General features: G+C 27.5%; 1 protein-coding gene across 1 annotated transcript; it reads left to right on the top strand.

Annotated features, from left to right (window-relative positions):
- The first annotated feature begins 4,876 nt into the window (after positions 1-4,876).
- On the top strand, positions 4,877-6,196 carry LOC137807532 (ethylene-responsive transcription factor WIN1-like). Its single transcript, XM_068608216.1, has 2 exons — positions 4,877-5,096; positions 5,211-6,196. Exons 1-2 carry the CDS (start codon positions 5,017-5,019, stop codon positions 5,821-5,823), a joined length of 693 nt encoding a protein of 230 aa, XP_068464317.1. The 5' UTR covers positions 4,877-5,016; the 3' UTR covers positions 5,824-6,196.
- The last annotated feature ends 6,386 nt before the right edge of the window (positions 6,197-12,582 follow it).

Genomic DNA, 12,582 nt, shown 5'->3' with positions numbered 1-12,582 from the left:
AATAGAACCCCGCACACATTATTCTTCCTTATCTCCATTCTCTCTCTCCAATTTTCTTCTCTTCCTCTCTCTTAATTTTCTCTCCCAATCTTCATCTATTTTAGAATCTGATCATACCACGCTGTAGCTGAGGAGTTCGGGAACATTTCTACCCGATCAGATTTTCAAACAAAGTAAGTTCATTTTTACTCTAAATATCCTTTGTTCTATGTTTTTCCTTAGGATTTAGTCATCAATCTTGGTGGGGTCAGTTGAGAAGTTTAATCTCTCAACTTATTCTATTATATACTGAAATTTTGTTCTGTTTGAATAATTTGCATTAGGCCCGTAAATCTTGAAGCTTATCCAAACGGTGGGGAATAAAATTCTAAAACTTGCTTGGAAAGCAAGCAATTGAGGTAAGGGAAGCTAAATTTAATTTTTAATAGAACCCTAGGCTAGAAGATCTAGATGTGGAAGGGACGTGGTCCCAATATTCAATTTCTCTCTTGCAGGGATGTTGTGTGTTTATATATATTGAGTTGTTTGTTTATATATTATTTAAATTTGTGGAAATATTGAGTTTTGATGATTTAGTATTAAAGTGTTATTTTTTTATGTCAAATAGACTTTTGAATATTGTGGATCACTTTTTGAATGATATTGTATGACGGAATGGTATGGAATTGAATTCATACATTTGGGATAATGTATGGACTGATGTTTGTTGTGTATTAAGTATTGATGCCTATGTGGTAACAGAGATCTCCGAGCTTCACTGATGATCTAAGTCACATAGACTAAGATATCAGGTGGTGAGAAGCTGATGGGGAGTTCATGCACACCGTGACATATGAGATGCACGGCTTGGGTTGTATTGAACTTACCCTGATCCTTTCTGTTGGATTCACTGGTAATCTTGGATTAGGTGTTAATCTCTGGTAGGACTTACTTAATACGGATCTTCCGGAAGACGTTGTTTGTTGAATATCTTGGATGTGTAGATCCATATGAGATCTATGTAATTTTTTAATGTTGGGATTTGAAGAAAATTGTATAATTTGATAAATTGATCATGTAACTTGGTTTTCTCTTTTGATTTAATTGCATATATTATAAAATTCTATTTTCACTAGCTTACCCTTGCTTTTCTTGTTGTGTTTGAACTGCGATGATTGTACTACGCACACGAGTAGATGATCTTACAGGTGTTTGAGGATCAGAAGAGTTTTAAGGCGTTGATTTTAAAACTTATATTGTAAATATTTGTATTTCTATATGTCCTAATCACGTCTTAGGAATATTTTGAAAAACTGCAAGCTTATATAAAAATATGTAGAACCGGTATTGTAATAGTTATATGCAAATTATGGGGTGTTACAGAAAAAATTACAAGTAACTTCCAAACATTTGAGTTTCTGATGATTTGATGTAAAAACAAAATGTTGTAACACTTTGTTCTAAAAATACTTCATTAAAATAATTTGGAATCCAAATGAATTTTTTTCTAATATTTTCTTTATCATCATTAACAAAGTAATTGGTGCATACGCAAACATATATCTTTCGTTGATTTTTCTTAAAAATTGATATAAGTAATAAAATCGAAAAATAATAATAGTAATTATTTAATTTTTTTAATTATTTATTGTGATATTTATCCATTATTTAATTTTAAATTTCTTTTATTAATCAAAATAATTTAAGTTTTTAAAAACTAAATTTTAATTACCACCACTCAAAGTTATTCGTTAGCATAGTTCTTAATGTCATCAAACCAAATATTTATACTTGTCATGAAACTAAAGATAGATTCATGTTTTAATATAAAAACACTTAATTAAATTAAGTTAAAGGTCTAGCAAACGTTTCTCTAATAACTTTAATATGTACTTTAACCCGTGAGGGGGCACTGGTGTTCTACTAGTTTGAATATATATAAAAAAATTCTAAATTTTGGTTCATTGGATTTTGTTGTGTAGTAAGAGTATGAGGGACACAAAATAAAAGGCATAAATTTTTTCTTGTAGAAGAAAAATAAAATGAAGTAGATCAACAAAGAGTGATTTGGTGGAGTGTCCTTCCGAAAGCAGACATATACAGTAGACTAAAATACTAGAGGCCTTTGATTTTAGGGGCTGCCCCTTGCAAGGATGCACCTAAATCCATCCCTGTATATATATTTCGATCTATCCATTTTAATTATTTTTCATAATTTGATTTTTATTGAAATAAATATTATATACTCACTTTTTATTGGTAAGCTTTAATATTGTATTAAAAAATGAATTTTAAGTTTAAGTTAATATTGTAAAACTGATTTATAAAGTGATATATTAATAAAAAAAAACCCAAAACTCCATTACACTAAAATGGGAGTTCTGAATAGCATTTTGGGAGAACCCCAATTGTTACTGTTTAGTAACTCAAATTGAAAATGAGTCCCAACGAGTTTTTTTTTTTCAAATTAATTTCTATTTTTTGTATGTAACGAAAAGAGAATACCGTAAAAAAATGTTTTAAGATTATCACATATAATCATATAACATACCACCATAATTGGCCTCCAATATGCATTCATTATTTAAGCCCCAAAACTTTTCAATCTCAACCCATACATTTATGGTAGTAGTTTTTTCTTTAATGCAATTGGCGCATTTCTCCGTTTAGTTTTTTAAACAATGTTGATAGATTAAGGTAGTTGTTATATAATAGACATGTACAACATGCCTTAAAACGTTGCATAAATTTAAACATTTCATATAAAAACTCACTCAAATACTAAAATTATTATAATAATTTTTTTAAACTTATTTTATGGGTAGTACACTTAATTTCATCTATTAATACTTGAGTAGCTTTCTCTACTAAAATCTCTCTCAACATATTAAAAACTTGAGCATTATATAAAACATTGTCATGTCATTTGTGTTTTAATGAATTTTATTAAGCAATAATGCTTAAGATAAAAGGATCCTTACAATTAACACGATTGATGATTACCTTAATTTCTTTGTGTCGTTTACTTTGTTAATATTATTTTTTATCCGTTAAAAGAAATTTATTTCGATAATAAAATAAGAAATTCGGCTAATAACAATAAGTGAATGAAATTAAAATAGAAGAGATTACAAGGTTCACATGTGTGTATTTAATTCATAATGTCCATTCTTTAAGTGATGTGTGCATAATAGATATCATCATATAGCCGCACTTTTCTTTATTAGGATGCAAGTGAGGTAGCACTGAAATTAGTGTAATTTTTAATTAACTCAGTTAAATATTGTATAGAGTTGAATTATATTGAATTTGTATTTTCTATTTAACAATTTAATTAAATTCAACTGAATCACAATTAAGTTAAATTAGTTCAGGTTGAGTATTTTTAAAAAAATACTGCCACATCTTAAATTTTAAGAAAAACACTTCAAAATCATAATTTTTTATGTTTCTTAAACATCTCATAAGGTAACGATATTAGATGCAATACAAACATAAATAATGATTTATTAAAATAATAAGAAATTAAAAGCAGTAATAATAAATCTATATTACACCTTACCAAACACAGCTAAATAAGAGATACTAGAAAATATATTACTAACACTATTTATAGTAATATTTATATTATTATTAAGATCCAGACGATCTCATCTCACAATAATATAGGAATATTAGATAATTTTTGTATTAAAAAAAATCATTATAACAATTAAAATGATTATTTTCATTATAATAGTATCCTAACGCGACTTACAAACTTATATTTTCTTTTTCAGTCTTTGTAAGTTGGTAAAAGAAACCTCATACTATCCTTAACTTTGTGAAATTACAGCTTTCTAGTAAAGTCTTTATTGTAGTTAGAAGTGACTTGTATATGTATGATAGTCTTAAATAACTTTATAATATATTTTTGATTAATATATGGACGTTTAAAAAATTTATTAAAAGGAGAAAAATTTTAAGTGGTTAGAATATACTGGAATAAATATTTGACGTTATTCTTAGTTATTATATGATCTCCAGATAGAGTATTCTTTAAAAAAATATTGTGGTGTAGTGAATCCTCTTTCGAAAACCCAAATAACTTGGTATAAATTAAGCATAAAGGTGGTAGTGAAATAATATTTTATTATTTAATTGAATTTGATTGATGTGATTTGAAATTAATAAATATTATATTCCATTTTAATTGAGTATAGTAGATTAAATGAAAGTGATTGTGAATTGAATTGGAGAGATTCGTGGTTGGATGCAAGCTGCTTCCAGTGGTTTGGATTGGTGAAGCAGGAGGGGATGAATGCCTACAATACTGGATTGGTTTTTTATTTCTATTATGTGCTAGCATAGGCCCGTGACCACCTGTACCCGACCCAAGTTCACCACCACTCATCACTCCCCAATAATACCATAATAAAACTCACTCTTCTTCACGCTCTTACTTCCTCCACGTCTACTTTATGCTCTCTTTATCTCAGCTAATTCATACCCCAATCAACCTTTTCATATAGTGTTCAAAAATAAAAACCCACATTTATAACCCAATTATGCAAAAGCTGTTGTTCAAGAAGCTGTGATCTTAGAGATTCCATTTATTTGGAATTACTACTACACTTAATTAACTTCATCAAACGTGCGTTTTGATTTATACAACTCTAGTGAATGTCACCTTTAACACTTGGGTTAACTGCGTACTATTTGGGCCGCAAGTACAGTGTGCACACACCATGTGCCATAGAAAGAGAAAACATGAAGAAATTAAGTAACTAGTTCAACGACTTCACGAGTCACAACCAAGTCAAGCACAAACATTTATTGAAGGGTGACTGCTTGAGGAAAAGATTTAGGTAAAGATGTTTAATTGTTGTACTAGAGCGTTTTAGTTAGCCGACACCAGTGTGCCTTTCTTTGGGTTGAAAACTTGCTTCTCTCCACTCATTTTCTCCCTTTATATCTTCCTACTCTGTTCCTTCTGTACTTCCCCATCACTATTGTCACTCCAAAATCACTCCCACCATCATATCCCTGAACCCCATCATGGTACAAACAAAGAAGTTCAGAGGTGTCAGGCAGCGCCATTGGGGTTCATGGGTATCCGAAATTCGCCACCCACTTCTGTAAGTTCATTCCCTTCCTCCACATTCTTTTTCCTCACCCACAAACCCCAAAATCAAAACCAACTTCTGCTAACAAAATAGTAATAATTTTTTGTTTGTTTGTTTATGAAACAGTAAGAGAAGGGTGTGGCTCGGGACGTTTGAAACAGCAGAAGAAGCTGCTAGAGCCTACGATCAAGCTGCTATTCTGATGAGTGGTAGAAATGCCAAAACAAATTTCCCAATAACTCAAACCCCTGAAGGTGATCCAAAGAGCATTATCAGTGAGGACAGCCCCTCCTCCACCTCCAAGGATCTGGAGGAAATCCTGCATGCTAAGCTTCGAAAATGTGGTAAGGTGCCTTCACCTTCTATGACCTGTTTGAGGCTTGACACAGAGAACTCCCACATCGGAGTGTGGCAAAAGCGCGCTGGGAGACGTTCGGATTCAAATTGGGTCATGACAGTTCAGCTGGAAAACAAGAGTGCCAACAAGGAGACTCATCAAGCTGATAGAAACACTTCTCTTTCTCTACCTTCTTCTGATCATCACCACCACCATGAGCCTCCATCCGGTGTGACAGGTCATCACCATCATCAAGAAGTGGTGAGAGGAGAGATTGATGAAGAAGAGAGAATAGCCCTTCAGATGATAGAGGAACTCCTCAACGACAGAAACTGCCCTAGTCCTTCATTCAACAACATTCAAGAAAGGGATGGTGCCGATGATGACACCTTTTTACTTTAAGCATCTTTCCCCCCAGTGTTATGGTATCACATGCATGTTTGATCTTCATCTTCAACTAGGGTTGTCCTTATTTGGGAAAAAAGAAAGAAAAGAAGAGTGGTATAGTTATAGGCTATATATAACCACATATCATATATCTATCCTAATTTATATCATATCTATTTTCATGTATGTCATATTTATTATAAGTGTAGATATATATACACATTCATATACATGCATGCATAGGGAAATATACACATAAGAAAATAAGATAGATGTATACTCAATTAATATTTTTCAGAGTGCATATATAAAGTGCTCCACCATCTGCTGCTTCATTGAAATGTTCATGATTTATTTACCATTAATAATAAATATCTTTTTATCCTTAGCTTTGCTGGATTATGATATGATAATTGGAAGCTTTATTTTTGGTTCTTCCAGTCACTTCACTTTTATTCCACTCGAACAAGAAATTAATTTTACTTCGGATGTATTTCACAAAATTAGCCTAAAATTTATAAGTGAAGAGTTGAAAATTTGTAAGTTTGTTAATTGAAAAAATATTTGATAAAATTAACTAATAAATTAATTGATATATATATAATCGCATATTTAATTTTATAAAATAGCATATACTACTTTATATAATTTAATTAATATCCATCTACCTACCACGTCACAACTATTTATATATTTGCAAGCAAACAAACAAATCTCAACAGTCAACAGGTGCTCTCACAATTAAGTTCTAGCGATGACATGTGACAACTGCCTAAATTTATAGTCTTTCTTTATAACTTTTTTTTTTAACTTTTATCTAATAGATTAATTTATATTTTAATTAAATAACTTAATTTAATATTTTATTATTATTTGAAACGGTTAAAAGGTGAGTTGTGAAGATAAGTTCAGCCCATCTTAGAATGCCATCACCATATATGAAAAATGAAAATAGAAAAAAATCTTAGGCGTATGATACAAATTGATTTCGTGATAGATTATTTGCCAAAGTCAGATTAAGAATTACGAATGATAAAGAAAAGTAATTAAAAGTTAAATAAAGTTACATTATTTGTTTGAAATTTAATTTACTTTTAAAATATTTACATATATGTATATATTATAATAAATTTCATTAGTTAGTATTTGTTCTTCTTATATCTCGTTATATATAACAATTCATTTTTAAGTTTATCTTATAAAGTATTTAGAAGAACTTATAAAAAAAATTGTGAGATCATTTTAGCTTATTTTTTTATAATCTTTCTTATAATTTATAGGAATAACTTTTATTTTGTCACATTCTCTTATTCATTGTGACAATCACGAAGCTAACCAATAAAGGGAACCTCCCAACTTTTTATCCTTTCTTTAAAAAAATGATATTTTCTTTCAGTTAAATTAATAACCGATAGGTTGAAACCTTTCTATATTAATTATAACTTTAATTGATAAAGATATACCTTTTTATATTAGTTCAAAGTCTGATATAAAAAATATAAATAATATATCGATTTCATGTTAATGCAAAAAACTTATATATGTTCTTTTACATATTTTCCTTTTTATTAAAAAATAAATAAATAAAATTAATCTATACCTTTTATATTTTAATAACCTTTTTTTATACTTTATTAGTAACCTTTTGTATTATCCTTTTCTACTTTTGATTTTTTATACACTTATATTTATTTATACATGTAAAATTTTATTTTAAAAACTATAAGTGGGTCAATTTTCCATTTTTTCGCTTCTTCTTTGTTTCATTTTGTAATCCCTTCATTCAAAAAACTACTTCGATCGTACCATATTCTGTGTTTCCATGTATAACTATCACACTGTAAGATGAAATAAAAGAAAGAGAAACTAATGATTTTTGTGTGGAATAAGAATGACGAGAGAAAGTCAATAATTGAAATAATTACGTAATACATTATTTGAGATAAAATAAATAATAGAACATTTTCAAAACTGGTTGCTTAATTTATTTATGTCTATGCTATTTGATTATTTTAAAAGGTTGATTGAATTAACTTACTTAAAGGGAGGAAATATTTTTAATTACAGATATACTATTTTTTAACTTCTCGAGATATTCTATAACTCAATATATGAGATTATTTTGTGAATAGATTATCCCTTTAATACCATATAAATTTTGAAATAAAACCCAAATCACCATACTTTAAAATTATGCTACTAACCAACATATTTTTTTACTAGCTCTACAAATACATGTTGAAATGCTGATAAATATATAAAGAAGGGAAAAAAAGATGCATGAATGAAAGTATATTTCATTTATCATAGATAAAAATTGTGAAATGTGTATGTAAAAGAATTGAATCAGGTGTTGCATTGGAAAAGGAGAATTAAAAATGTATTGAAGTTTTGGTTTTGCATGAGAAGTGAATAATGAGTTAGGAAGAGATAAGTAGATGAGCTAAAAGCGAGAGTTGTGTAGTTACATATAATTGCTGTCTTTCTCTCTTTGGTTTGTTGGCACATGACAATAATTTAACTCATTAAATAAGCTTTGAAATTACTACCATAGCCAGTACCATCCGTTACTTTTATGTAGACATATTCACGTGGTAACGTTATAAGCTTTGAATTATTGGGATTTAATTAACACGCAAAACCTATCTCTATAATAGTGGTTATATAGTAAGGTCTTCCATTTATAGGCTTCTTTCAAAATCCATTTAAAACTAATCATATATAATGTAACTATTAAATTAGGTGTTTTAATGACATATTTATGTTCTACTATTAGTTTAACTTATACGATGAAATATTAGGTGATGAGGACATGTAAATCTTTCTCATTAAATTGAGGATAAGAGTCATTGATACTTGATTAAATATGTAAAAAATTAAACATTTTTTCTCTCTATTTTATTTTTTATACTGTAAGTAGACTATGCTAGTAAGATGTCTAAGATGATAAATATTTCAACTAATTCGAAAAAAACATTATTTATTGTACTAATGCATTTAACACTATATATATAAAGTAATTTTTAAATTAGTTTTGTTATGTTATCAATTTATGATCACTAAGCCTAATTTTTATCATATAGCTATATTACAATGAATTAACTAAATTCGTTTTCATTATGCAATTCATTTTTATATCATGAAAGCCAAATTTGAAAAATATTGTTTACCTTATGCTAATATAACTTTTATTGTATTACAAAAACTGGTTTTGGTATTATAAAAAGTTACATTTTGAAATTAATTTCTAGAAAATGTATTATTACAACAACAAAAAAGTGGTGTAAAACATAATGTTATATATTTTTTTATATAAAAAGTGTAGTAGAATGTATTACATTATAAAATTTAATTTTGGTAAAAGGAAAAGACGGTGCTAATAGAGAAAAAGGTTGTACGAGCATGATTAACATCAGCCTAATGACTATTTCTTCCTGCACCCCATATCTTCTTCTCACACCTCCATAAATTTTTGTATTTCTAAAATATCTATCTGTAATATTTTATATTACGTAATCCAAAAGTTTTTTCTCAAATTCGTAATCAGCTTCCGGATTACATAATTTGGAAATCTTTTTTAAGATGCATGATTATTTTCTGGATTATATAATCTGAAAATCTCTTTTAGCTTCCGGATTATGTAATACAGAAATTTTTTTCAAATGTGGTGTAAAACATAATGTTATATATATATTTTGATATAAAAAGTGTAGTAGAATGTATTACATTATAAAATTTAATTTTGGTAAAAGGAAAAGACCGTGCAAATAGAGAAAAAGGTTGTACGAGCATCTATTTCTTCCTTCACCCCCATATCTTCTTCTCACACCTCCATAAATTTTTGTATTTCTAAAAATATCTATCTGTAATATTTTAGATTACGTAATCCAAAAAGTTTTTTTTCAAATTTGTAATCAGCTTCTGGATTACATAATTTATAAACCTTTTTTAAGATGCATGATTATTTTTTGGATTATATAATCTGAAAGTCTGTTTTAGCTTCCAGATTATGTAATACGAAAATCTTTTTTCAAATGTGTGTCTGCATTACATAATCCGGAAGCTACTCTATGGGATTGACACAAGAAAAACAAAAATGTATTTTCACGTTTTATATGTCTGACAAAAGAACATATAGAGGTGCAGGAAGAAAGAGTCCAGCCTAATAAAGAACATCCAGCCCATAAGAAGCTATCAAGGCCCAAAGAATACCGCTGTAGGCAAGCAGGCTCACTTTCATTGACACACTAAAAGAAAATTATAATTATATCACAATAATTTTTTGAATGTATAGAGAAGGAGGAATAATTTTTTTTGGAGGGATGCATTGATATTGGATTAATTAATTTAAAATAAAAGCATGAGATATAGAAAAGAGAAAAAGGTGGAGGCCCAGCTCTATCTCAAGCCTTCCATTGTAGAGAATAAAGGGACTTAGAAAGGAATATGCTAAAGCTTTTTTTCTTTCTCTATTGTCTTATTATATACGTATAAAGGGTTTTTAAATTTAGTTTATTTTAAATATTATTTTATTACGAGACATTTGTAAATAGACATACATTTTCTTTATAATATATTACGTTATTTTTGTCTTTAATTGTCGGATATATGTTATTCTTTTTATTTGTCTTCTGAGCGGTTGTGGATACAAAGATAATAATGTTAAGACCATTTTTCACATATTAAAGAACTAATCTCATTCAACCAAAATTTAGATTTGTATGTGATTTTCTCCCTAGCTATAAACTTGATATTTTAAAAGTAACTTTCTTTTGTTCATCAAATTTAAGTTTTTATAATTCCAAGATTTCACAGTGTTTTTTTAAGTCTTATAATTTTTAAAATAATTATTTTTACTTTTCAAAATTATTAATGTTGAAGATTTGTTAACACAATTAACACATGTTTAATTTGAGGAAAGAAGACTAATATTATTTGAAATATTTTTTTCTCTTTCTCATAATATTAAATTGTGTAATTATTACTGTGACTATAATGATGTAGTCCATTTTTTTTGTATTTGACCTTTCTTGTTTCATGTTATGTTATCATAAATCAAACTTTGAGTTAAGTTTTTGTCTTGAGATTAAAATACAATGATTGTAACTATAAAATGTAAATATATTATTTTCTTTTCTTTTTTAAATTTTACGAATTTAAATCATGAAAACAGCCATTTTAAAATATTATTTGATAATGTAATTGTGAAATTTTTAAATAATAACAAATTGTATTCTTAAAATTGTTAGAAAATAAAATACTATTCATTTAAACTTATTTATACAATACAAAAGGTTGGCATAGATATTATTAATCAATTTTTGATATATTTTTCATCCCTTTTTTTTCTACAATGGAGTCTGATAAATAAACATTTCACATCAGATTTGAATTAGAGAAGTTAATTCAAATGATGAATCAATTTTGACTATAACCTTGGGTTTCCAAATTAAAGATGCATGATCAAATTAAAAGAAAAATATTAAAGTTTAAAAGTTTAAATACATATTTAAAGAATCTGAATTTTACTATTTAATGACTGATTTTAAACAAATATAAAGTGCACCTTTTTCACGTATAGTATTTTTTAAAAAATTAGGAATTATATTAATATCTAGTATCAATAATTAAAAATTAATTAAATTTTATATTTTTCATTTTCCTACTTTCCGTGAAATGGTCAAATGTGACATTTCTTTAGAAAACAGGTTATATAAAATAAAAGCAAAAGAGTTTTACACCATCACTTAATTATAAAATATTTTTCAATAATTAATTTAAAAATTATATCTCCCATAGTTTCTAATAATGTGATAAAACCAGTAAATAAATCTGATGCATTTTAATTTTAAAATACAACCAAGAATATCCATTCAATGATGCGGACTTTCACAGGTAGCCAGTAGATAAGGGACACGTGGCCATAAAGTTGGAGGCAAGAAGGAAAAACACAAGTACCATCACTTTTTAGCAGATGCTAATAAACTTTTTGAAAATAGTGATTAAAAATTACAAAATATTTGTATTAAGATATAAAAAATGCATGTTTAAATTTTTTCAAAAGTTTTTATATATTTTTCAATATTTTTTATTTTTGAAATAATAATCTTAAGACCCCATTAAGAATACTCTTATTTGATAGAGAAGAAAGCAAAGCAACGAATGAACGGTGGACACTGAAAATGATCACATGTGTGACTTTCGGGAGGATATTCCAAATGCCTTGGAATTATACCATTCCTCAGTAATTAGCAAAACAAAGGTCACTTTCTCTCTTGTGTATCTCATCTCACCATGTTTACTTTAATTTATTATTTCAACAAAATAAATATAATTTAGTTTGTTATTCTATTAACTTAAGTTATATAAGATGCTATGAGGTATTATATAATTAAATTATAGTATATAAGTGAAAAAAAATATTATTTACTATATTAATTTATAGAATTGAATTAAATTTAAATTTTATTTTCAAAGTTTTTATCAAAGATTTATCTAACAAGATTAGTTGGACATTTTATGTCAGTTTCATTCCATTCCTACACATGAAGAGTGTGTTAAAATTTATACTTTATTTAAAAATAATTACATGACTAAAATATATTATACAATTAGATCTTTTCGTCAAAGTCATACCTCGAATAATTTTGTTTTATAAAGAATCCTAATCAACTTTTTACTATTATATAAACAACAAATTCTTCTCTTTCCCTTGTGAAAATAGTATGATATTGGATTTAATCTTTACTTTACTCTACTAATAGTAGAAGAAAA

Source organism: Phaseolus vulgaris, chromosome 3, assembly GCF_000499845.2.
Source record: "Phaseolus vulgaris cultivar G19833 chromosome 3, P. vulgaris v2.0, whole genome shotgun sequence".
In the NCBI taxonomy this organism is placed as follows: Eukaryota; Viridiplantae; Streptophyta; class Magnoliopsida; order Fabales; family Fabaceae; genus Phaseolus; species Phaseolus vulgaris.
The sequence above is the reverse complement of the archived record's forward strand: the minus strand, read 5'-3'. Positions and strand labels throughout refer to the sequence as shown.

Excerpts from the sequence above, each read along its gene's own strand:
- LOC137807532 (XM_068608216.1), top strand. The coding sequence starts at position 5,017 with ATGGTACAAACAAAGAAGTTCAGAGGTGTCAGGCAGCGCCATTGGGGT. Across the intron at positions 5,097-5,210 it reads GAAATTCGCCACCCACTTCT|TAAGAGAAGGGTGTGGCTCG; the intron begins GTAAGTTCATTC and ends TTTATGAAACAG.